The following is a 26,514-nucleotide window of genomic DNA, read 5'->3' on the forward strand; positions in this document are numbered from 1 at the left end:
TGGCATGCCCGTTTAACACGTGATGGTTTCCAGTCAGTAGCCCCTGTGGCTAAGAACAAAAACGCCTTCTTGAGGTCCACTCAAATGCCCTGCAGAGGGCAGATGCTGCTTGTTTTCTGCCTACAATGGAGGGGGATATTGACCCAGAACTCAAATCTATAGCCAGCTTAAACATTTTACCCATCAGCATGTCTGCAGTCACAAAACACTTCTTCTTTCTGTCACTTCTCGGCTCAGACTATTGATAAGATCATTTGGCTGAATCTGTTTGGGACCTGTGTAATATTGACTAGGAGTTAGAAAAGATGATCAGATGTAATAAGCCCAGAAACTACCTTTCAAAATGGACATTTATACTTAAACCACTATTCCAAGGAGGACTTTAAATACACCAGCAAACTTGAAACTAACTCAACACTGCTTCGATTTCTCATTAACCTTAAAACTGATTTTGGTAAGTGTAATATTCCAACTCAGACTACCTGAAACAATTTACTATCAGCATCTCGGTCTTGAGTCTCTCCCATACGTTATTTTCTTTTTTTATTTCTTGTTTCAGATCCTGTTTGCTTGCCTGATAAGAAATAAAAACTATTGTATAAACCATTGCAAACCCCACGTATTTCTGTAAACCTAACAGGATTAATATATGGAAACTACCTCTGATCACTTGGTAAATACATATAGTGCATACTGTCAAAAGATATTTGTTAATTATTAAAAAGAATAATCCTCTTAACTAAGCCTTGCTCTTCTGTAGGTCCCAAATTATCGGAGGACATGGAGGTAAAGACTGAAATCCACCTAGTTCCACTGATGTTCTCCAAAAAACCACAATCAGCTAAGGTAAAACTAACCAGGAAAGAAGATGCAGAGACACCTGCAGATATTTCAGGGGACAAACATCTCTTTGTCAGACCATGAAATAGCAAACAAATTGAAGCTCAAACCCAATGACCACTTCAATTTAGTGCTACAGGCGTAGTGACTGCAAGGTTTGGGACTCATAGTTTTTGAAAGAAGTGACTCAGAAGAGTAGTCTCTTTAAAAAAAAAAAAAGCCTCTGAAAGTTATAAACATGAAACCTGGCAGTATATGCATAAAATTTATTCCAAAACTTTATGAAGTATAAAGGAAAGGAAGTGTTTTACACACAAATTAACTCAGTCAGTATAAGGTCTAGGGTCCCCCCCCCCCTTAAAACTTGGCACTATTTTAAAAATAAAATAAAGATATTTCAATAATTAGAACAAACTATGAAGGTATTGTGCATTTCTGTTTTATGTAGATAATAAAATATTACTTTAACATAAATATATAAGGATCTCTGCGTTTTTATTTTCCCCACAAGCACAACCAAATGTACCAAAACAAAGTATTTTTAAAGAGACTGAACAAAAAAAAATTACATCCCATATAGATTTTGCTCACCTACTCATTTAAAGCTACAGAAAAACAGTTTCCAGAACCTTTTTGCTTTAAAAGAAATAAATATACATTGAGGCAGGCCACTTAAAAATGATATGAAAATATTTCCCTGGGTAGCATTAAAAAAAAGGAAAATAGACAAAGAAACATTTAAACTATTTCTGCATTTCAAAAGACAGATATTAAACATATATACATAGTGGTAAGGTTCAGTGGTAATTTTCATCTTAGTAAACCTATGAGAGTTAGAGGAGCTAGAGACACATCCCCTGAACTCCATCTTCTGACCTTACCCACTTGGTAATAAGAATCTGAAAATTCATTTCCTCCCTTTACCATTGGCTCTATGCCCTGCTCTGGATTGCCTCACTAAAGGCCAGTTCCCACACCTCAGGAACAGGCGGCGTGATGTACCCCAAAGCAGCTCCATGCCCATCTCCTTGTGACATTCATTGGGGGAAATGAAATACAGGCAAATAAATATGCCCATTATAAGCCATCATTTAACTTGCAAAAACACTGAAAATGAAACAATCACAGGTGTTTGAAAAGACAATATAAAGCATATTTCCTAAAGCCTTAACTACTGATTGCAATGCTAATCTGATGCTGAACCATAATTTTCTGGTAGTGAGAATTTAATTATTTAAAATAAAAATTTGTCTAATACCTAACCAGAAAAAAAGCCCCGAACTTCTATGATGAATAAAAAGTGTTTTCCCTTTTAGCGCCCTTTTGTGCTGATTATTATTTAATATTTTAACTGATCACAGTTTAATGGTATTTATTTTCAATACAGTTACAAGTTTTTTTTTTTTTTCACCTACACTTCCCAGTAGAGTCTTTTGTTACGGGAGTTAACTGTTTTCCATCAAGATAAGGTCAAAAACGCACTTAAAACTTAACAAAGGGAGAAAAGGAAGGATTGAAAATAACATTTTTTTTTTCCTACTTCATTTGGCTTCCTTAGTGAAAGAAGGGGGAAAACGCTGTCCAAGTCAAACTGGTATTTTCTGCAATAAATTACAGAAGAAGAGGGTGTGGGACCTTAAATATGATTTGATAAACAAATGAGCTAGTGAAGACAAAGTCAGCCTAGAGTGGAGATATTCTCTGTATGCATGTGGGTATTCGTGTGCCAAGAATCACAGTCTATGCATACACCATTAAGTTCCCAGATTATTTTCTTTATGTTAAAAAAAGAAAAGCTTTTAGAGGAACAAAGTTTAACTGCTGCTGTCAGTACAAATAATTCCTTATAATTAAGGTATTAAAACTGAAGGCAGAGAACTATATAGGGGTCTCTGAAGATACTATTTCCCTAGTTCTCTTCAAAGTGCCACTTTCCTTCTGTTGGACAACTCTGGAAATATATTTAACCTCCACATTTCCTCTGAGCTCTTTCACAATGGGCCCGCCTCATAAAATGAAGCAGTCAGTCACTCACTATCGATTTTTCTTTTTCTCCCCTCCACAACCTCCCCCAGAAACACTGCCTGAAAATGAAGTTTACTTTGTGGCTGGTAACAAAAACCAATGCTTCACTTTCATTTTTGTATTCCGAACAGGATTTTTGCCTTGGATAAAGCGAGTAGACTATGCATATTTCCTGAAAGCAGAGAATTATTTATTTTGTATGAAACCAATTGTTTTGCTTTGTGAAAAGGATCAAATAAACGTTGAATCAATGTAAGAGGGGGTGGATTTGAAGGTAACCAAAGTTCACAAAGAGTAAGAGTAAGAAGAAGAGGGGCAACACAAGAACACTGGAAATGGAGAGGGGCCAAGAGCTGGCTTCAATTCTCTCTCCGATGAATCAAACCAAACCAAACCAAACCTGGCAATTTCAAAATGAACGGTGGGAGAACGCAAAACATGTTCGTGAACTTGTTCCTGTAAACTTCAATTTTCTTGCAGTGCAAATTTATGTGGTTAAATTTTGCCTGCACCAAAGAACGTGTGTATTTTTCCCTCTTTCCTGATGGGGATCCACATGAAATAAACACAGCAGCATGTGCCAACTCCAAGCATCAGGAGCTGTGTTCTGTGTTTATCACGGTTTGGTGGATTTTTTTCCCTCTTTTTGGTAATTTATTTAGTTCTGCCAGGTATTTAACTCAGTGCTTGCCATCTCTCTCTCACTCACTCTTGTTCTCACTCTCTCTGAGACACTCCACTCCATTGCCTGGGTACTGGCCTGTAAAGGTCAAAACACATCATTACACCTGCTACCGTTTAAAGGATAGTCCAGTGCCTTAGTTGTTTTCCTTATTTTTTTTTCTTTTTAAGGGACGGGAAAATAATAATTAAAAATAAAAAGAACAATCAGAAGTTAGAGAGGGAACAAGGGGGCCGGGAAAAGGGCCGTGGACCGAAGGGGAGGGGGAGACACGCGCTCTGCCCCTCCCCCCCGCTCGAGTTCACTGGACGGGTGTCTGCACCCCGTGGTGTGGTGGCGTGTCCCTACTCCCCCCGTACACATCCTCGGCGCCCGGCAGAGTCCCTCCGGGAGGGGTCATCCTTTTCTCTTTCTGTCTCCTGTTACAAAACCAAACTCTCACCACCTCCTTCTCCAGCTGTAAGCTGTCCGCGAGGGAGGTGATCTCCTGGGCCGAGGGCTTGGGGCATTTGAGGAAATGGCTCTCCAGAGCCCCCTTGACGCTCACCTCGATGGAGGTCCGCTTTTTCCTCTTGCGCCCCTGCGCTGCAATCTTGTCTATGCTCGTGGGGCTGCCCGAGGATGAGTCCGCCTCCTCCAACCACTTGTTCAACAAAGGCTTCAGCTTGCACATGTTCTTGAAGCTTAGCTGCAGGGCCTCAAACCTGCATATGGTGGTCTGCGAGAACACGTTGCCGTACAGGGTGCCCAGTGCCAGCCCCACGTCCGCTTGGGTAAATCCCAGTTTGATCCGCCGCTGCTTGAACTGCTTGGCGAACTGCTCCAGGTCATCCGAGGTCGGCGTGTCCTCATCCGAGTGCGGGTCGTGGTGCGCGCCGGGGTGGCCTGGCGGGCCCTGCGGGGGTGGCGGGGGCGGTGGCTGCTGGTGCGGGTGCGAATGCGGGTGCGGGTGGTGGTCGGCGTGGTGCGACTCGTCGTGCGCGTCCCGCAGGCCGTGGTGGTGCAGCCCGGCCGGCTGCCCGCCGGCGCCCAGCATGCCGTTCACGGTGAAGCTGGGCTGCGAGTAGAGCAAGCCGCCGTTGGACGCTCCCATGGAGGGCGGGAGGTGCGCCGCGGCCGCCGCGCTCCGCCATGCCCCGGGCCCCGGGTGATGGTTGGCGGCGTGGTGCACCAGATGCGGCGGCCGCTGCTGCTGCTGCTGCTGTTGCTGCTGCTGCTGCTGCTGTTGCTGCTGCTGCTGCTGGTGCTGCTGCTGCTGCTGCTGCAGGGAGCCCGGCCCGTGCAACTCGTCTCCTCGGCCGCCCTGCTGGACCACCACCGAGGGCTTGATGTCCGGCTGGCCCAAGGGGCTGGTGGACCACGGGGAGCCGTCGCCGCCGCCCCCGCCGCCACCCCCGCCCCCGCCGCCGCCGCCACCGCCCCCGCCGCCGCCGCCGTGGGACAGCGCGGTGATCCACTGGTGAGCGTGGCTGAGCGGGTGCCCGTTGCTCTGCAGCGCGCCGTAGTCGCCCTGCACCAGGCTCTGCGCCTCACGGTAGCCCCCCGCGCCCTGCTGCATGCCGCCCGGCGGCTCGGCGTGCACGATGGAGGCGCTGGAGGTGAGCAGGCTGTAGTGGTTAGACGCTGCGGTCGCCATGACTCTCGGAGCCGGACTGAGCGCTCCGGTTAAAGGAGCCGCGCATTTGACAGTTACTTTTTCGCCTCGGGCTCCTCTGTTCGCTCGCTCTCTGTCTCTCTCTTCTCTCCCTCAGCGGGCAGCTCCGACGCCCGCTCCGACGCCTTCTGTTGCTGCTCCTGCTATTACTGCTGCTGCCGCCGCCGCCTCCCGCCCGCCTGCCCGCCCTCGCTCTCTTTCTCCTCCTCTCCTTCCTTGCTCTCGCTCACTCTCCGACTAGCTCCGCGCTCCCCCCTCTCCCTGCTCTCTCCAGCTCTCTCCCGCTCTCTTGGCAGCACCGGCTCGCAGCGGCACGCGCCTGGGCCCCGCCCCCTCCACCCCCTTCCATTGGCTCCGCGCCCTTTGATTTACGTGGATACCGCCACTGATTGGCGCACAGCTGCCCCCTCCTCCTCTCCCCGGGGCGCGGAGTCCTCTTAGCCCTCCTCCGGTCCCCCCTCTCCACCCAATTCAGATTCTCAGAGTTCTCACCTCCCCTTCTCCCCCACCCCCGGCCTCCTCCTCCCCTCTCGGAAGGGCCCGCCCCCCATCTGTCTCCCAAAAAGACGCGCGGGGCAGTCCGGGCGGAGGAGGGGGGCATCCCGGCCCTCTATCGACCACAGCCACTTTCAAGACTTAGGTGGTGGCGCGGGGGGCTGGCGGCGGTCCACTTTCTCCTCCAAATAGGGCGGGGGGGGGCGTGAAGAAGGAGAAAGAGAAAGGCTGAGTCCAGACAAGCCAAGGAGAGTCCTATTTTTATTCACCTTGGGACACGCGCGCGCGCGCACGGATGCGCGCGCGCGCGCGCGCGCACACACACACACACACACACACACACACACACACACACACACACCAACGTCTCTTATACCTAGAGCCAGGAGTCAGATTCATCCCCCTGTAGAAGTCTCCTTTCCCCCAGAGTTAGAATTTCAGTGCCCATGTGCTTCTTGCTCCAGGATGTCCGAACACTTTTGCCCCTATTAAGGTCCTCTTCTAACCCCCACAACTAGTGCAGACTCTTTTCCTTTTAGGTTCCAGGACCAGTAGTCCTCCAGCCCCTCGGCGAGAGGATCCCACGAGAGGCAGGCTCAGCCCGCGCCTCGGCTTGTAAGAGACGCCTGTTAAGGCGCGATGTTGCCTGCTCTGACAGCGCAGCGGTCTGGACAGAAAACAAAACAAAACTCTAAAAGTCTCCGAGACATTCACACACTGGGACGCTCGCAGTTTTTGGTCTAGAAAACTAGGAGCATTTTAGGGTAGACCTTCGCCTTGTTCAAGGCTACAGGAGTCCTGGCAAGGGGTGTTCGGCCTCCAGGCGAGGGGGAGGCACCAAAGGCGGCTCCGGGAAGCCGCGACGCCGGGGCTGCGTGAGCTCTTCCCTATGCTCCTGGAGCTTTTGGGTGCAACTTTTCCGTTAGCTGCTTCTAAAGGGAGGAAGAGTGTGTGAAGGAAAATGGGCTGTGCCAAGGGAATCTTTCTAATCAGTAACTTAGGCGGCGGACGCCACCGGGTGGGGTTGGTCTAACTCCCCTCTCAGGCGCTCACTGGCGAAGCTCCCTGCTTAGCTTTCAGCCATGAACTCCGGAGCAAGACGGTGGGACGTTGCACTGGCAGCACCGCTCTACCCAGCGCGGGCGCGTCGCGCCCTCAGTTGCGTAGCCGCCCGGAACAGGTGCCTGCCGCCGGTTTCGGAGCCTGCTAGCCAGGTAGGAGACCCGGGCGCAGCTCAGGCTAGCGCAGTGGGATCACCACGCAGGCCCAAGTGTACCGTGCGCTTGCTGGGAAGTGAGTGAAAAGTTGCTGCCCGGAAACGGGTGAGGGAAAACAACCCCAGGAAACGTGAATCACGTCCCCACCTCTCACCCTCGACCCCGTGCGTTGTGGCCCCGCACGTTGTAGCCCCGGCGCTGGCACTGCCGGCGGTCGTGGGTTTGTGAGGGAAGCCAAATCAAATGCTCAAGGGGAGCACTTTGGGGCCTCCGAGCATCTTAATCTAGACAGCAAAGTGGAGCGGGCCAGAGAATTCATCATGACTAAAGAGGAGCGGAGGTCTTTGGGGAGTGGCTGAGCTGTTTATAAATCACCACGTTGAGCATCCGCCCGGATAAGGCGCTTTGGATGAGAATTTCCACGTGCCCTGTGTTTATGAGCGTGCTTGTGGGAGAGAGAGAGATGGTTAGGGGAGGGGCGAGCCCACAGGCCGCCAACGGGACGGACCTGCATCCCCCCACGCGCGCACCCGCGCGGCGAGGCGAGGACACACACCTTGTGGCGCTCGGTTCCCGCGCAAGCGCGGAGCCACTCCGGCCGCGCGCCTGGGGGCTGCTAGGAATCCGGTAACTTTTCGGGTTTAGGAAAAAATGAGAAAGTCCGAGCCTCGGAGCGCGCAGACTCGGCGGCTGGCGCCCGCGGCTGCTCGACTGGAAGTGAAGGGGCTGGGCAGTGGGCAGGACTGCCTCCCTCGGCAGCGGCCTGGAGTCCCCAGCGCTGGGCGCCTGGCTCTCCCGGGGCTTTGGGAGCGCACAGGCCGCTTGCCAGCCGCGTCCCCGCCCGGCCCGCCGCGCCCCTCTTCACCCTCTGCCCCTTCGCTGCCCCTTTCTCCTGCCTCCTGGCTGGGAGAACTCAAAGCTCCCACAGATGGAAGGATCCAGCCACCGGGAAGGGCCGCGTCGGGATCAGCTCAATCCCCTCCCTCTTCCGGGGCAGGTGTCTGCTTTTCTTTGCATTTGATTTCTCATTTCTCAAGGGACAAGGCCCTTTGCAGCCAGTGGGGTGATACACTCGAGGGAAGAAAAAGGTTCCCAATCTCTGAGGGAACCAAGGTGACCAGACTCAGAGACAGTTCAGAAGTCTCCCCACCCTCCTCTCCTTCTGCCTCCCTCTCCACAATCTCGGGTTTAGGGCGCTGGGGGGTGTTTTGGGGGGTGGGGAGCAAAAATAGGCTGCACGTGTACAGCCAAACTTCCTGTCTACAATGGCACTTCACTGGCGATTATTGCGCGGAGATTCATCCCACGCTGACGTCCTGGGTTCTCCACTCCACCCCCACCCCCGCCTCATTTTGCTGGCAGGCGACGGAGCCGAAACGTCCCCGACAGGGTAAGCCGGGTAGTTCTACCGTATTAATACACCCAATAAATCCCCTGGAGTACACAAAGCAATGCCCTACCCCTGGGCCTCAGCCTCACCCCACCGCCATCCCCGGAGCCGGGCCAATCGCCGGGCGGGCTGGGCTGGGCGCGCACTGTGGCCCTTGGTACCACCTCCTCCAGCGCCACCCCCACCTCCCCGGCAGTCGCCGGAGGCCCGGTTGGTGCGAACGCCGGGTCCTGAGTAACCTCAGCTTCCTATCTGCCTCCCAGCGCAGCCCCTCCCTGGGGCTCCGGGAACCTGGGCTCTCCGAGGTTTAGCTCCAGATGGGGGCTTCTCTGTCCTTCCTTCCCCACCTCCCACCCTTGCGGGCGCCTTTCTTTGCGGCTGACCCTGACAGAGCCGAGGCCACACGTCTGCCTGCCTTTCTCCGCCCTCATAAAAGCACGCTGAAGGTGTCTCCGGGAGACACCTCCAGGTTTTGATTCAGCTCATTCCCTTTCACTGTTCAAAGCAGCTGTTCAAATACAGAGGCTGCTTACGTTGACGTGGAGAGGATTTCAAACAACCCTAAAATGCTTTGAACTGACAAGGTGTCTTGATGTCTCCCTCACTTCAGCACAACTCCCCGAGATCGCTGGCTAGGACAATGGCTGAGCAGGCGGTTCACGAGGGCCTCGCAGCCTCCGGGGTTTGACTGCGGGGTTCCCTGAGCCCCTCCTGCGAGAACAGGCTCCAGGCACCCAGAGAGGAGAGCCTGGCAACCGCACCAACCCATCCCCTTCCCCTAGGTCCCAGCACAGTCTCCACTCAGTCCGTATTCTGACCTGGACTGGTCTGAAAAAGTGGTGCGGGCTTCTTCCCGAACCGCCTAAGGAGGAAACAACTCAGCGTATCCGAGCTAAACCGAAAAGACTGATACTTATCTCCGCATTGTCAGACTCCTCGAACCGGGCCTGGGTCTTGGTAATGCCCAGCACCCTGACCCGAGATCTCCCGAAGTCTTCATCAGAGTAACAGTAATGGTATCAATCTATGCACTCTAACTTGAACTCTAATTTATTAACTGGTTCATCTAGTAAACACACTCACACCACATGTAAAATATCGTTTATTTTATTTCTATATAACCAGGACTTTGCAAAAAAAAAAAAATCACCATAATCACTCCCAGACATTGAGCTGAAAGGGCAGAGTTATTAAAATAGAGGTGAGATGGCATTCATTTGGCAGATCTTAATTCATTTCTTATTGATGCAAGTCTATGATAATAGAAATAAGGAAACAAAGGAAATTTTCTTAGGAGGTGGTAGCTGGTTTCAACTTGGGTAAAAGTGCCTATTGGGATTTTCTTTTAAATGTACCCACCTTGGAGGAGGATTCTGTGCCTCCCTTCTCTTCCTCCTCCACCTTCTCCTCCTCCTCCACCTTCTCCTCCTCCTCCTCTTCCCCTTCCTCCTCCCCCCTCCTCCTCTTATTCCTCCTCCTCCCCTTCATCCTTCCCCCTTCTTCCACTTCCTCAACCCTTGTCCCAGTCATTCTTTCCTGAGATCTGCTCTCCAGCTAGTCCCCAGGTTTGGTTTGATTTGGTGAAAACTCCCCTACATTTAAATGGATTTTTTTTGCTAAGGGCCTACAGAATTTCAAAACTGAGGTTCCCACTTTAGAGCTGCAGCTTTAAGCAGCCAATCCACACAAAGAGGCAGCTGGCTGCTTTAATGAAAACCTCCTTAAAGCTTTAAGAACTGCAGACTTGGGGATGCATTTATAAGGAGCAAGAAAAATGCATTTCCAAGTTGTCAGTTCTTGTGAGACACACAATAAACATTTACCTAAAAAAAAGGACAGAAATTAATATCTTTAATTATGTAGCAGCACAATGTCTCCTCGATTAAAAAACCCCACATAGATTTATATGTTACTATCTATACATACATTTTACAAGTTTCTAAATGTGCATCTGTCTCCATGTCATAAACGGTCTTGAAGAAGGAAAAGTTTTCCGAAAGTTGAAACTCCCATTCTTCATATTCTTGGCAACTCTGTGTTTGTCCATGCCTCACAGACGGCTGATTCTATTTTATCTTCACTACTGTGTAAGCCAGTGAGATGTAATGTTCTAAGTTCAGTGTTTGAAATGAAATTATTTGAATTCATGGATATTAATCTTTTTCTCCTTTTCTTCCAGTTCTGAATCTCATCAGTAAAAGTGATCCCCCTTTGTAGTCCACAAGTGAATATTTTATAGACAGGCATGGCTTGAAGACTTCTAAAACCACATCACCCAGGCAGTCTTGCTGTTTCAGAGATTACTTTGAGTAATTTATCAAAGGAAGCCTGCTAAATTTTGAGTGGTGAATATGAGGCCTTACGGGGGAGAAAGCATAAAGGACGCATTCCATCAGTGTGCAAGAAAAATTCTATTTGGAGTTAATACAGCTTGTTTATATTGAAAAACCAGGAACAAAACACAAGGCGATTGGTGGCTCCTGGTTCGCTTTCTGAAATTTCGTTTTCAAAGGACTAACAGTTATGGCTTCCTAACAATGAAGCCTGAAGGAGTTTGCCATCCCTATCCCTCCTCTCTGAAGCAGGTGGATGGCCACCAGGAGGAAATGATAACTCTTTGATAAATGAAAGTGATTTCAACAGAAACCTTCTTAGCTCCAAAGATTTTTGGAGATGTACTGAGATGAAGTTCTTGCCACAGTCTCTTCCCTTTCTTATCCTCTGGGGCAATCTGAGAAGCAGAAGGCAAGGGTCCAGAGCACCCGCACACACCTACAGACAGGCGCGGCGGGAGGGCGTCCTCAGAGCTTTCACTGGTGATGTGTCCAAGGTCTAGGGCTGGGTTTCCTTGGCTGGGGGAAACAAGGCTGCATTTAGTTGAGGTTGGACTTCGTTTTTCTTTTACTGGTGTTGCAGATCACGAATGCAAATCCCCGCTAAAGTGTACGGCTGCACTAAACAGTTGTGGTGTTAGTGTCAGTGGGCAGCAGCCAGGGGGGAGGGATGGTGCAGCGGAGCAAACTTTTTCTTGAATACAGTTGACCGCAGTGGTAGTAGCTGTGGTCCAGGACCTTCTTCTAGATCTCTGAGTTTCAAAACTGTCATTCTAGGCACCTTTGGACTTAATGAAATCAGAGTTGACTGTTTCTTTTAAAGACAGATTTCCAGAATGCGGGTCCTGGGAATGTGGAGGCTGACATTGTCTAGAAGAAGACTCCGAAAAAGGAAGCCGTAGGCAGGTTGGAGCAATGAGACCAGCTCACTGCTCCAGTCTTTCCTGCGAGTCTTCAATGGTAATCTAGGGCAGCGGGGTCCCAGCATTAAATGCAAAATAGTAAAACAGGGACACGGCCGAGTCACAGGCCTGATCATATTAACGCCCTAGGTCAGAGAGAGAATAATGAATAGGCGCGGAGCTCAGTTCGTGGAAGGGAACTTAATTAACCTTGGGAGAGTGAAAGAAAGTCAGAGATCAAGCCTAGGACCCTGGTTTAGGATGCTTATGTTTACATGAATGTGCGGGGGTGGGGGGAGTAGTCTGCCTTTGTGCATTATAGTAATCATTTTTCTAAACCCTGAAAAAAGCTGGAGTTTGTGCTACCCAGGGTCATCCAACCACCCACACAATCCCGCGAAGAACTCGGCCCTGGGAGCCCGCGAGCTCCGCCGGGAGGCTCTCTGTCCTGGCCTCGGCCTACGTGGGGGATCGGCCCGGGTAGGGAGAACGGGCGGCGGCGTCCGGGCGCCCTGGCCTGACCTCGGGACGGACTGTCAGGGAATGCCGCGGGCTGGGGGTGGGGACGTTCCCTGCCACTGAGCCTCCGAGCTCCTAGGCAGGTCCTGGCTGCGATCCGGGGGAGGAAGACTAGGGCGAGAGGCGGGAGGCCGGGCCATTGTCCAGGGAGGGCGCATTTTTGTCCGGATGCTGCTGGTTGCTATAGCGAGGAGGGAAATCCAAACAGAAGGGCTCAGTTCGCCTCCCTCGGGCCTGGGAGCAGCGTTCCCTCCTCTCAGCCAAAATAAAAGTGCCGCCCGGAGCCTGGCACCCCTTCCCCGGAGAGCTGACTGCGGGCTCCAGAAGAGGGGCCTGAAGGATCTAGGCACCGAGCGAGGGGAGGGGGTATCCAGCCCCGCAGGGAACCGCCAAGCAGGTTACTGCTGGAGCGGGCGGAATGCACCAGCCACACGACTCACAGTCAGTCTCTCTCTCTCTCTCTCTCTCTCTCTCTCTCTCTCTCTCTCTCTCTCTCTCTCTCTCTCGGCCCCTACTCTTTTCCTGCCGTATTTTATTTAGCAAAAATCTCACAACCTTCTTAAACTCGAAAGATTTTCCGGTGGATGATGAAACCCCTTTTTTGCCGGGGCTGATGGCAGCGTCTCGGCGCTAGAAGCGCCGTCGGAGGACAGCGACCTGCGCGTGGCGCCGACACTGTACTGGCAAGGAGCTATGACACCAGGGGCAGAATGACTTGTTCTGAGTTTAAAAAATCACTCAAAGGGAAGTTGTACTAGAAAGGAGTATAGATACAAATTTCTCACATTTAAAAGAGACTCTTATTTTGCAATAGTGTTTTTTCTCTTTCTCTCTTTCAATATCTTGCTATTCAACTTTGAAACTAGTGTCTAAAGGGAAACTTACACTAAAGGCTCTTAACGGTTTATAATCTCTCCAACCATATAGCTCAGAATAGCTAGGGGAAAACAGCACTGTTTAGTTAATTTTGAGCTGTTGGCTTTAGAAAATTTTGAGTTGGTATTTTTTAAAGGGGGGTACTATTCGTTTACACTAAGTCAGGTAACAAGTTAAGATTTTATTTGTGGGGCCAAGTTATCTACACCAGAAGAGAGTTGGATAGTAAAAACTTTAAAAAATTAATTCCCTTACTTTCCTGTGACTTTTAAAATCTTTCTCTCTTTTTCTCACTCCTCCTTTCTTTGTCTCTCCTTCTCTCTTTTTCTCTCTCTTTTCTCCATGTCTGTCTCTTGCCTAGAAGCTGCCTGAAAAGCTAGACAGAAAACTTTGATTTGGCCAGAGGAAGCCATTTGAAAGGCATAATCAAAAGAATTTCTCTCTCTCCTCTATTTAAAATATATACTTTCCTTGCAAGTGACAAGTCTCTTAAAAAAAAGTTGACACAACTTTGTAAGAAGTTCCTTAATTCATAATAATATTCACATTTTAAAAAATGCTTGAAAGAAATCATGTTAATGAAGAGAACATTTGCAGTAATTTGGTGATAATTATCAGAATCACCACATATTCGCAGAGGCTTGAACAATTCGTGTTCAGAGAAAAGCAAAACACATTATTTTAATAGTCTGATATGCAAACTATGGACCGTTCAATTACGTGGCTTAATAATGCATACATGATGTGATCTTGTTATTGGGATAGGAAAGTCTGTGGTGAGTCACTCCTAAGACCAAGTGTGCTCTCACATCCAGTAAAATCCATTGCCATGGATCAGGGGCCCCTGCCAAACTGCATTTAAGAGAATAAAAATTAATGACTGAGAATTTGAGCGTTAAATTAACATTAATTATATGACCTGCATGCTGGAAAGATTAAATTTCTTATGCCCTAATTAGATAACATCTCCTCATACATCAAACAATTTCCATTTCCATTTCCAGGTTTCAGTAATACAGTGCAAGGTGGGGATAGGCAATAGCTGAGGGTTTCTTTCTCTGAGGACAAAGTTTGGGGTGTCCAGCCACCATCTCCACTGCTTTCCTTTCCTTCTCCCGTTGGCTTCATCAGGAAGAGCCCTCAGGTTGGAGGTCATATTATAAAGACTTAAGCTCGTTCTCCAGTTAGTACACACAATGGTAGTTGGAGAGCTGGGAGCTTGGTGGGTGGTCCCCTAGCAGACCTGGAGCACCAGAAGGACCCATCACAGCTGTCCCAAAGAAGGCTGGGCTATCAGTGTCTCAGGCCAGGAAAACTAGAAGTTAAGATCCCTGCATGGAGGCGGAAGGGAGGAAAATCCGGTCAAGATGCATCATGAACCCTTATGAGAAAAACGTCTAAGTTAGAAGTGCAAGGATGGATGCAAGTGATCCTCGATGTTGTGTTTGGAGAAGAAAAAAGGTTTTCTTAGGTGGGGAACAACCAAAGGCCAAGAAAGCGGCACTCATTTCCTTCGTGAAGAGATGTGAGAAGAGGTTTGTCTGCCAGCAGCGCCCTGACATTTTGAAGTCGCACACCATGCTGGCCACAGGCGCCCACACCTGCGAGGCCAGTCCTTCCTCTGTCTGACCCTGTTTGGGGCAACACAGAGCCGACGTTGGCCAAAAGGTGGGGAGTGGACCAGGTGTGTGGGTGGGTCTTGGTATTTGAGAACCTGTTGCTGATGAAGGGAGGCAGGGAAAGGGCTGGATTAGGGCGAGCAGTTACCCCCACCCTCCACCCCGAGGAGAGATGGTCGGTGGTGGCACGTCCATTCTCTCGGTTCCTAAGACTTGACTTTGGGGTCCCAAGTTTCTAAAGAAAGCTGCCTTGTGCATTCGGCTTGGAAACAATGCACAGGACTTAAATTACTGGGATTAGAATTTGGAGTTTCCTCTTGGAGATTATGAGTGGCCCCAGCCCTCACACGTTTTCTCCCCTCCCCCTCATTCTCCTCGCCTCACCTTCCTGGGAGACAGTAAAGTACGCTGGGACGTTTCGGACAGCTGCCCCGAGCGCCGGGAGGGACGAGCGGAGCAAGATTAAAACCTCAAGGAGGCGGATGCTAAGGCACTCAGAATAGAGTTTTCACGTGTCAGTGTTTCCATTCAGCCACTTTCAGGCTTCTGGGGAAAGGGCAGGCGTGCGTGAGCGCGAGTCTACGCTACTGTCAATGGTGTGTTACGTGGCAGGGGAAGTGGGGGTGCTGGGGCAGTTAGCAGATGCTAGCGGCAAGGGCTCAGCCTGCGGGGTCCACTTCCCGCCGGGCCGTCGGGGCGGGAGGGAGGGCGGCGGCGGAGTGGGTGTGGAGGGGGCCCGCGGAGAGAGGCCCGTCCCTTGGCCGGGCCGGGCGGATCGCTTCCCGAGGCTCCAGGCGGGGCGGCCCACTGCGCGCCGCCCCAAGCGCGCTCAGATTCTGCAGCTACTTCGCAAACCTGAGCCCCTGGTGCAATACAATCTCAGGGTTGGAATGAAACTGAAAGTTAAGCCACCGCTTATCCGGGCCCCGGGATAGGGGCGGGGAGTCTGGGGAGGGGCCTGCACGGAGTCCGGTGAAAGTGCGGGGTGGGGATGCTTCTGGAAAGTTTGGCCAAGTTTGAAACGCTGTGCGCGCGCTCCCCCTCCACTGACTCTGCCTACCGGCTGCCCACCGACCGGGTTCGGAGGGGAGGGCGTAAGGATCCGGATAATAAAGGTGAGGCGGAGGTGAAAACGGATGGAAGAGGGCTCGTCCCACCTTCCCAAAAAATATGAAGTCTCTCTCTTTTGGCAGAGAAACAGCTCTCCCTGCAGGTCCACAGAATAGAGTGTCGCAGCTGTTGTGGTCAGAACTTCGCAGCCCCAATCTTGGGGAGAGAGAAGCCGCCGCTCGCTGCCCGCGGCTCCCTCTTCCCGGCTCCTCAGCGCTTTCGGTTTGAAGTGTATTTCTCCTTTACACAGACCACCCCTCTCCCCCGCCCCCCGCCCCCAGCGTGCCTTTGCTCGAAACGGTTGCTCCTTTTAGAAATTGGAAAATCAATACTAGTTTAGTCTCTTCCGTGAGATGATGCACTGTCTAACCTTCCAGGGAGGGAAACGGCCGAAGGCATGGCTCCAGCCCCTGGAGAATTTTACGTAGAAATTTACAATGAACGGTACTTAGGAGCGCTTTTGAACTACACTTTGGTTTAATAGCTTTACTATACACCCAAGACACACCTCTTACATAGGCTCTGGTTGTGGCTGAGGTTTGGTTAAACAGTTGATTAGGAGCTCGCACCATGGGTGTTTATTCTTCCTTTTTTCTTGAACCAAATCTTGGATGGCTTCCTGATAGTTTTCAGATGCCATTTGCCGCACAAGACAGATTTCATATGCCTACTGCAGATTGTCTTCAAAGTTCTAGTTTAAAGAGCATTATGTAAGCCTCTCTCTATTTACATAAGAGCTTTGACTCAAACCTCTCAGAAAAACGTTTATTACCAACTGAAACCCATCCAGGGGAGCAGCATCACCGACCTGCCTCTTTGACACTCTCAAGAACAGCAGTAGTTTATTCTTTTCGAAAAAAAGAGAGGAGTAGATGCAACAAAGAATTGGAGTATTTTACATTTTTACTCAGCTTGGTTTTATATAATTTGAACATCATCCTTAAGCTTCAATTCAGACAGTGGGGACGTTTATAGGATACACTTTTTCTCCACGTGGTTAGCATATCTAGGCCACAGAGTTGGCCCTGTCTCTGTCAAGTTCAATCCCAAAAGTGAGAACAAATTCTAGTTAATAGAATCAATGAAGTGCAAATTTAACTAAGTTCTAAATTATGAAGAGGATTCATGAATACATGATCACTGTAAACAAAAATTAAAAATATACAAAATTAAAGGTAGATTTTCTTTTTACTACCTTCAACTTCATCGCACTTCCTGTCCCAAAGATAACCACTGCTGATAACTGGAGCTCTTTCTCTCTCTCTCTTTCTTTCCATCCACTTACTAAACTTTTGGGAAGATTTTTTATTATTATACATTGTTATAATTCCTTTTAGGGAGATAGGACCTGGTGAGATAAGAAAGTTAGTAACAAAGGTTCAAAACTGGGCCACTCTAAGGCAGGACAATATGTTGTCCCAAATCACATGGGAAGGTAGCTTTGGAGTATTGCCCTATCACTGTTATGCATTAGCTGGGAAAAAAGGTCACTTAGAAACTGGCACTTTCTTGTCAATAGAAAAGACCAACAAGCATTCTAGGAACATCATTGTTTAACTATTAGAAGCTAGAACTATTTCAAGAAAGTTCTCAGAGTCTGGGGTTCTTCCTAGTGAACACTTTCTATTTAAACAATCTCTTCTCTCCTTGCAGACCCGGGAGAGATGCTGTTTTACAGCCTTGTCTCCAACATGGAACTTGTTAGGGGAAGGGACTAGATTCCCAGACATCCTTTCATAGGAGGCCCCTTGTAACACGTAATAGTGTTGTGTGTGGTGTTGTTACCAAGAGAAACTAAGTCAAGATAGGTTGTTTCTCGAATGTCCTGTCACCTGCCAGCCTTCTCACTTTGCCCTATCACCCTGGTCACACAGCTCCAGGTCTGCCTTTTGTGATATTTTAGCCCATTTAGACTCTTTTCCTCTAAGGGACTCCTCACTCTTGCCTTCCCTGTCATCATCAATCTGATAAGGTGATCAATATCAAGGTGTTAAAAGCTGATAAATGCTAAGAGGTATTTACATGGTTTTCCAAAGCATTTTGGAGGGTCCGTGTTATAGGCCCCAAACAATGAATCTCAGTAATGGAACTGGAATTTAAGACTGTGGTTGGCAGATGGGGAAGATATTTTAGGCAAGAGGAGTTTGCAGCGTTCCTAAAATACAGCCACATGGCCGTGAGTCACCTTTTTTGTCCTCTCTTTAAAGACCAGCTCTACCTCTGTGATCTATGCAGACATGAAATTTCTGCTGGAAAAACAGTGCCATTGTAGAATTCTTTGTTAGTAATTGAGCAGTGTTGGAAACATTTTAATGGGATTGGTATTGTACTGAAGAATTTGCTTTTGAGTAACAGGTTCCATGGGACCCACCCTACTACCTGGGGAGAATGACTTACGTTTGGCCAGTGAAAGTATTTGCACCCCATAGTGATTGGTTCAGGAAACACACATGACCTGAGAAGGCCAATCAAAGCCAGTGAACATTAGCCTCATACTTTTGGCTAGAATGATGGGGAAGAAAAAAGAAAAAAAAGTTAAAGCTCTGATTGTCTTAGATCCTAAGATAGAAGCATTTATCTTCTAGGAGCTCTGTTGTGAAGAGGGTGCTTGGAAGAAACCAAGACAGAGAAAAGGAAAAGAGGACAACTTAAAATGACATATTGAGCCCTTGGATTCAGCTGTATCTAAAGTCTACCCTCGGGTTTTTTTGTTATGTAAGCCAAGAAACCACTCTTTTTTCCCAGAAGTTAGTTTGAATTTCTGTTGCTTGAAACGGAAACAGCTATGACTCTTTCACGATTCTCATGCTGTTAAGGGCAGAAGGTTAAGTTGATCATGTGTCTTGGTTCATGGCACATTATCATTGCTGGATGATGCAAAGCCCTTCTCATATCTATTTTCCTCCTTCCCTCCCTCCCTCTTCTCTTTTATCCTCATTACTCACTCTGATTCCTGTCTCTGTCATAGGCCACCATTCTCATATGTTTGTATGTATTCTTGAAAATACATATTGTTTTTCTGAAGAAATTATTCTTAATTTATGGAAGTAACAGTGTGTTGAAAATCTTGTTCTGCTTCTTGCATTTTCACTCCGTATTGTGTATTTAATATTTCCATTGTTATGTGTACATCTAATCTGTTGCTTGTAACTGCTGCCTCGTTTTCTGTCCTGTGTGTATCTATAAAGTTCCAGTAAGCCAAAAACAAAAACAAAAACAAAACACACTAGGTATTTCAACAGAGAATTTAACAAATGGGGTTGATTACACAGGTGCTGGAGAATTGAAAATACAAAAGGCAAAGATGAATGAGTAACAGAGGTAACAATTGCCGCAAACAGTAGTGCTGGGGGAGTAAATCTGAACGATTGCATGCTGACTATTCAGTACCTATGTTTATGGAGTGACCACACAACATGCCTGGAAGTGGGACTCTTTGTTCTAGTCTTCCATTGGAAACATACAAGTAAAATCTAATCTTCTCTTTCTACCTTCTGCTACTTAAATTTAAAAAAAAAAATGTGATTGATGAGAAACACTCATTCCTTCTAATTTCATGTTATAGTATTTCAACCACACACTGAGCTCTGATATATGCCAAGGGATGTAAAGGTGAATGAGACACTGTGGTCCACTGTGTGTGCTATGACTCTGTGGTTCTCTTGATGAGCTCACAGCCTCGAAGGGGAGGATGGCCGGGTAAGTAGTACAATGTGGTCTGTGATGTCTTCCACTCATTTACTGACTAAATTTACCTACTTATTCTATTTAACATGCCAGGTACTGTGCTAAGCCTCTAAAGCGGTGGTTCTCAAGCTTGGTTCACATTAGGAGAATCACGTGGGAAACTTCAGAAAGATGTCTTGGTCCACCCTCTGAGATAATGATTTCAGTGGGTGGAATGCAGCTTGGGCACTGGGACTGTGAACAGTGCTCCAGGGGATTCTAACTGCAGTCAAGACTGAGAACCACTGCTCTAGAGAGAGAAAGATATTCTCCCTTTCTTCAAGGAACTCACAGTCTTGTGGGAGAAACAGACAAGTAAGCAGGCAATCATATTCCAGTGTGGAAAGCATTGTAACAGCAGTGAGTGTGGGGAATTCTGGTTCTTCTTCCCATTTTATGGATGAAGAATCTGAGGGTTTCACATGTTAGTGGATTTTTCCAACATCATGGATTAAGTAGGTGTCAGAGTCACAATATAAACCTGGATCAGTCAGATCAGATCACCACACTAACTCCCAGTCAAAGGAAACTATACCTTCCAATAGAAGGAAAAGATGAAAACTAGGACTGTTTATTTTTATTATTTTGTAAGGGAGTTTGCAATGTTTTTGCATGTTCTAATATGGATAAAATGCTAACATGAATTTCTAAAGGTTTGCAGGTAAAATACGATAACAATGATTAAAAAATACAGGCATGCAAATGAACTTATCTACAAATCAGAAATAGACTCACAGACATAGAAAACAAACTCATGGTTAGCGGGGGAAAGGGGGTGGGAAGGGATAAATTGGGAGTTTGAGATTTACAGATACTATTATATATAAAATAGATAAACAACAAGTTCCTACTGTATAGCACAGGGAACTATATTCAATATCTTATAGTAACCTATAATGAAAAAGAAAATGAAAAAGAATATATGTATGTATATATATGGCTGAAACATTATGCCAAACACCTGAAATTGACACATTGTAAACTGACTATGCTTCGATTAAAAAAAATGGAAAAAAATACAGTCATGATTCCATGTTCTCAAAATATTTACCAAACTAGATATTTATAATGTAAGGCAATCATGCAAAGGCAATATTTCTGCATCATGATTCCTACGTCTCTCAGAATATCCACATAACACAATTGGGCAGCGTTTATTTACTTATCATGCTCATGAAACTATGATAATAGTGAATACAATTTGGACTTTAGGATGGAGACCTCCTTGATAATCTGACCCATAATGACTACATCTTGAAATATACAATACTGTGTGCTTTGGACATCCCTCAGGCCTTCTCAAAAGTACCATTCTAGTTAGGCTTTTTTGCTTTCCCAGAGACTTCTCAGCATCCTCTTATTTTTATGCAGGAAAGTGTAAAAATCTGAATGCAAAGTTTCTGTTTATTCTATTTTAGGTTTTTATTTTTTATAGTTTTTCTTTAGGAAAACTTTTGCCTGTGGAGAAAATTCTCAGCTCATCATAAAAAGGGTATACGCAGGCAAAAAGCAAAAGAACTTTTCTACATTTTGTACTGATGTTTTATACATCAGTGAGGTTGTGCATTGCATGTCCAAATTGAAAAGAAAAAACTGAAGCAGCATCTCAGGGATGTCCATCTGGAGGTTTCCTGAGTAAAGGTTATTAGCTAAACTCTAGGAGAAACCCCTAGTTCTTGCTAAAACAAGGCTGGAGGTGGAGCTGACAAAAACAAAACAAAACAAAACATAGCAAAAAACAAACAACATGAAATAAAGCAGACTTTTCTATCCTGATTACAGCAGCGACCCAGTCTAGGTAGAGAGTCAACTTCTAAAAGTGATTTTAAAAGGAAAAAAACCCAGTGAGGCAAATATTTTATAAGAATAAACATTTAAGCGTCATTGAGATATTTAATAGTTATAGTTGAGTGCTTTTGATTTGGAGATTTCAGAAAGTCTAAAACTTAAAAATATCACAATGATTCAAATTATGCATTTCTGTAGGGATTCTTTTAAATGTTATACAGTGATTTCATTTTTATCTGTGAGACTGTTGAAGTTCTATTGAGCTGATTGTACAAAAAGGTCCTACAAAGTTCAAGCTAAATTTTCTTCCCTGGAGCTCATCTTCTAATAATAATAATATGCAAAGTTTACTGCTTTTGGCCATTATACATTAAAAAAAAAAAAACCCAACTAATTATTTCCATCTATTGATTTGTGTCTCTAAACCAGCTTCTTTTTAGGACACACCCAGGAAGCAGATGACTGTTTGTTTGTTTGTTTGTTATCTCAAAGAGACTGGGGCCAGCACAAAATTTACCATGGGTAACTCAGCATGAGATACTCCACAATGAGCATTCAATTCTGAGGAAGCAGATTATGGAGTTCGGAAAGGGCTCTTCCAGGATATAAGGTTTTACATGTGATCTGGAGCTTGTCTTATCTGCAAATTCGGTATGTAACTGGGCTGATGTGTAGTACTATTACTACTGAGCAGAGCGCTCTGTATCAGCAAGCGTGCAAGTAATGACTCCTAGCCCCAAACCCAACTATCTTAACAGCAAGAAATTTCTGTTAACCTATAGACCAAGAAATCCTGAGACAGGGTAGCTCAAGTGTTGTTAATCCATTCGCTCATTGATTCATTAAAAGCCCATGTTCTTACCATCTTTTTTTTCCAGCTATCTCTAGCTTTGTCCCCTGGCTAGCTTTCCCCAGGGTTACAAGATGGTTGATGCAGTTCCAGGCGTGATATGTAGATACCACAGTGCTCAATAGTAGAAGAAGTGTGTTTCATTCCATGTGTCTCTTTATTGAGAGGAAGTGAAATTTTCCTGAGGTCCCCAGCAGACTGTGTCCGTTGACTGGAACTCAGTGATGTGCACAATCTGGAATCAGGTACTAGCAAAGGAAATGGGCTTATCCTAATTGGATCCCTAGTCAGGCTTTATCCTGAATCACATGGGGAGGATGGACACTGGAACTGAATTGGGGCCACCTCTGGTAAGGGAGAAGGTGGGATGATTGTCAGCTGGGCAAAACAGGTGACTCTCTGGGGAGAAAAAAGAAAGTGACAGAGGACAGTGAGAGGGAAAAAACAGTTCAAAGAAGTAACGCTCAGAGATGCTTCTTTATAGGACTAGATAGACTTACAGCTATAGGAAGCACGTGGTAACAGAGTGGAAGGACTCTATTTTAAACCACCCTAAGTGGGCCTCTGTGCCTGCCAGGTCAGGAATGTGGGTAAAACAGAAAGGGGATTTGGAAGCTGCCTGTACTGGTCACTGAATTAATGTAAATTTTGTTTTTTGGATGATTAAACCAATTGAGATGATTTTATAATAAAACCTTGCAAGATGAGGGTGCAGTGTTTAAGTGACTAGCTCAGGTTCACATGTTAAGTTGATTATTCCCTCCAACCTGGAAACAGATATGGGAATGATCCTGAGTGAATGCCCAATTCTCCCCCATTATTCATTCATTCATCCGTTTATCCACAAGTACTTACTGAGCACCTATGTGCCAGGTACCATTTTAGACTCTGGAGTAATTGAATTAAGGATAGAAAGTCTATGTTCACATGAATCTTACAAACTAGAGGGAGAAGATGAACAATAAACAAGTAATCAAATAAATATATAAAAAATAGATGGTGATACATGGGGGTGAAACCCTCTGATTGGAGGGTTTTAAGCACAAGACATAATCAGATTTCCACTTAAAAATGATCACTCTGGCTGTTTTGTTAAAAATAAACTGGGGAGGCAAAGGAAAGAAGTAAAGAGATGACTGTAATTGTCTGAGTAAGAAGTGACGGTGGCTTGGACTAGAATGGTGGGAGAGGTGGTGAGAAGTGGTTAGATTCTGCATATATTTTAAAAATGGAGCCAACAAGAATTGCTGATGGCATATATGTGACATGAGAGAGTTAGAGAGTAGACGAGAATGACTCCAAAGTTTTTGGCTTGAGCAACTGAAAGGATGGAATAGCTCTTTATGAAGGTGCAGGAAACTATAGAGGGGGATGGTTTAAGGGTTAAAATGAGGAGTGTGCTTTGGGAATGAAGTTGGGAGTTGTCAGGGCATATGTGCTATTTAAAGCAATGGGCCTGTGAACACAGAGTCAGGAAATAGACATATATCTTCATATATGTAGACTCCTGATTTAAGATGAACAGACTTAAAAGAGATGGATAAGGACAGACTTCAAAATATGGAACTGGATTCTTTGGACATTCATTTGGGTATACATGTGATCAAATACCTTAGTCTATTCAGAAAAATGAATTCAAGTAGATTAAAGATTAATATTACTTAAATATGAAGAGCATAATTGTAAAACTTTTGTAAGAGAATAGAGGACAATCTTTTTATGTAAAAAAAAAATAAAATAAAACAATGGGCAGGATGAGATCATTTAGGGATTGAGTATAGATGGAGAAAAGAAGTCTTAGAGCTGAGCCCTGAATATTTAGAGGTTGCAGATGAGGAGAAACCAGCAAAGGAGACTGAGGGAGTGTAACCAGTGAGATTGGAGGAGAAAGAAAAGATGGCACCCTCGAAGCCAATTCTGAAAGTGACTGAAGAAAAAGAAAAGGGAAGCAGAGCTGAGATAGGTTGAGCAGACCTTTTCTTGGGTAAAAAATTTAAAGGAGGTGCCAAGAAACTCAGTAATCAAGGTAATTAATGTCTTAATGTAATATTTAAAAAATAAAATTTTATTGAAAAATCCATGATAAACAAAGTATCACAACTTAAAAACAGGATCTGACCCTATGCTTGCACCCCTTAGCTTGGTCCTGTTTTGGCCACACCCTGTCTTTATTTAAAAATTTGATATTTTGTTCATTGTGAATTTTTTGTGTTTATTTTCATTTAAAAATATTACACTGAAACATTATTTTCAATGTTTTGGGCACTTCCTTGAAATTTGCATCTGCAGTGAATGCCTGGTTTGCCTTCCTCTACCTTCAGGGTAAGGTAGTGACAGAGGGTCGATCGGGTTCAGGAATACAGAGTCTGATGAGAGCTGGCTCAGTGGGTCTGTGAGGAAACGTGTAACAGGGAGGGTTCAAGAGGAAGTGGGAGGAGAAGAACTGAAGACAGTGAATCCAGACTGTTCTTCTAAGGAACTTTAGTGAGGAGCAGAGAAATGGACATTAGCCATAGGGCACGTGGATTCTAGCTCAGGTTTTATTTCATACAGAAAATACGACTGTATGTTTGTATGCAGGGAGAAGGCTAGAAAAGTTGCAGGGTGGATAATCTAGAAGAAGGGGCATGTGCTATCTGGGAACAGATGCCTGACACCCGGATATGCAAATGTGTTGATGAGGGAGGTTGCCCGTGGCTTGGAGTGAAGAAAGGGGTGGATTTTCAGTCTTACTAGAAGCACTTCAAGTCAGCTTACAAGAGGATAAATACAAGAAAAAATGAATTCTTAAAAGAGGAAAAGAGGTTTAAGAAGGAAAAAATAACACTAAAATACAGTGGTTGTGATTGTGAGCATGGCCAGGGTGTACGTTTTCTGGTAGCAAAGACCATAGGGAGATGATATAAATTACCTAACTCATTATGGAGAGGAGGAAACACAGCAGGCCCTCAGTGGAGGTGATGTTCCTATAACCGACCCTTGTAACTATTGTATGTATAACATGTAATCGAAGGGGTAGACATCCTTATTTCCTCATACATATAGAAGTATGATCAATGTGGATCAATTTTTTTAAATTGAGGTATAGTTGATTTACAATGTTGTGTTAGTTTCAGGTGTACAGCAGAGTGATTCAGTTATACACACACACACACACACACACACACACACACAGAGATATATATATATTCTTTTTTCAGATTCTTTTCTATTATAGTTTATTACAAAAATATTACAAATATATTAGTACAGTATAGTTCCCTGTACTATACAGCAGGTCTTTGTTTATCTATTTTATATATATTAATGTGTATATGTTAATTCCAAATTCCCAGTTTATCCCTCCCCCCTCCCCCTTTCCCCTTTGGTAATCACAGTTTGTTTTCAATGTCTGTGAGTCTATTTCTGGTTTGTAAATAAATTAATTTGTGTCATTTTTTGGATTCCACATATAAGTAATATATATTTGTCATTCCCTGTCTGATTTACTTCACTTAATATGATAATCTTTAAGTCCATCCATGTTGCTGCAAACGACATTATTTTATTCTTTTTCATGGCTGAGTAGTATTCCACTGTGTGTGTGTGTGTGTGTGTGTGTGTGTGTGTGTGTGTGTGTGTGTGTGTGTGTGTAGAGCACATATTTATCTAGTCATTTGTTGATGGACGTTGAGGTTGCTTCTATGTCTTGGCTATTATAAACAGTGCTGCTATGAGCATATATCTTTTCAAGTTATAGTTTTGTCTGGATATAATGTGGATCATTCTTGCCACGTGCTTTGAGAAAGGGCTATGTACTATGCTATGAAGGAAAGTGGCCTTTGTATTTAACCTTTTGGTATTTAATATGATGTAACTCGAGAACTTAGACTTCAGAGGTGCAGGCAAAGGAGGATTCTTGAATTTACTTTGTCTAGTGGGTTTTCTTATTGGATCTCAATGTCAAACAAACACATCAAGGTGATTCTATCAAGCTTGGAGAATGTCAGCTATGCTCCACCTGGGGTTAAGGAGAGAACTTACCTCTTTGGGAACCAGGTGGTGGTATCCACACGTTTAAGGAAGTTAAGGAGGCTGTTCAGTGTTCCTGACCTCACATGAGTCCTCTGCTCCTTCACATGGATGGTCATAGACAGACGTGCCAGCAAAGCCAGGGTTTTCCTCAGAAGGCAGTTGAAACAGCGTTTTTATAAGACCACCCAAAGAGCATGACAGAGATAACTTTAGCTTTAATGTCTTTCAGAGAGGGTGTTGGCAGACATTCACAGTTGTAGAAAAATGTTAGGTTGTACAGTGGTTAGTTACCATCTTGGTGCCCTGAAGGGCCTCCCAGGGTTACAGAACACACCCCTCAGACGATAGACTGGATTGGACTCGTGTATGGAATTATTTGTTATTAATCTCTTAAAAGTTGAAGGATATCAGCCTGGAATTGTAATTTTCATTTAACAAATTTTTAAATTTGTTATTCCTAAAAGTCAGTGGCTA

The 26,514-nt window shown here is 45.7% G+C and overlaps 1 protein-coding gene across 1 annotated transcript; it reads right to left on the bottom strand.

The window, feature by feature from the left end:
- Positions 1–958: 958 nt before the first annotated feature.
- On the bottom strand, positions 959–5,333 carry POU3F2 (POU class 3 homeobox 2). Its single transcript, XM_045511759.2, has one exon. It carries the CDS (start codon positions 5,181–5,183, stop codon positions 3,849–3,851), a length of 1,335 nt encoding a protein of 444 aa, XP_045367715.2. The 5' UTR covers positions 5,184–5,333; the 3' UTR covers positions 959–3,848.
- Positions 5,334–26,514: the final 21,181 nt, after the last annotated feature.

This window comes from Camelus bactrianus, chromosome 8 (assembly GCF_048773025.1).
Source record: "Camelus bactrianus isolate YW-2024 breed Bactrian camel chromosome 8, ASM4877302v1, whole genome shotgun sequence".
In the NCBI taxonomy this organism is placed as follows: domain Eukaryota; kingdom Metazoa; phylum Chordata; class Mammalia; order Artiodactyla; family Camelidae; genus Camelus; species Camelus bactrianus.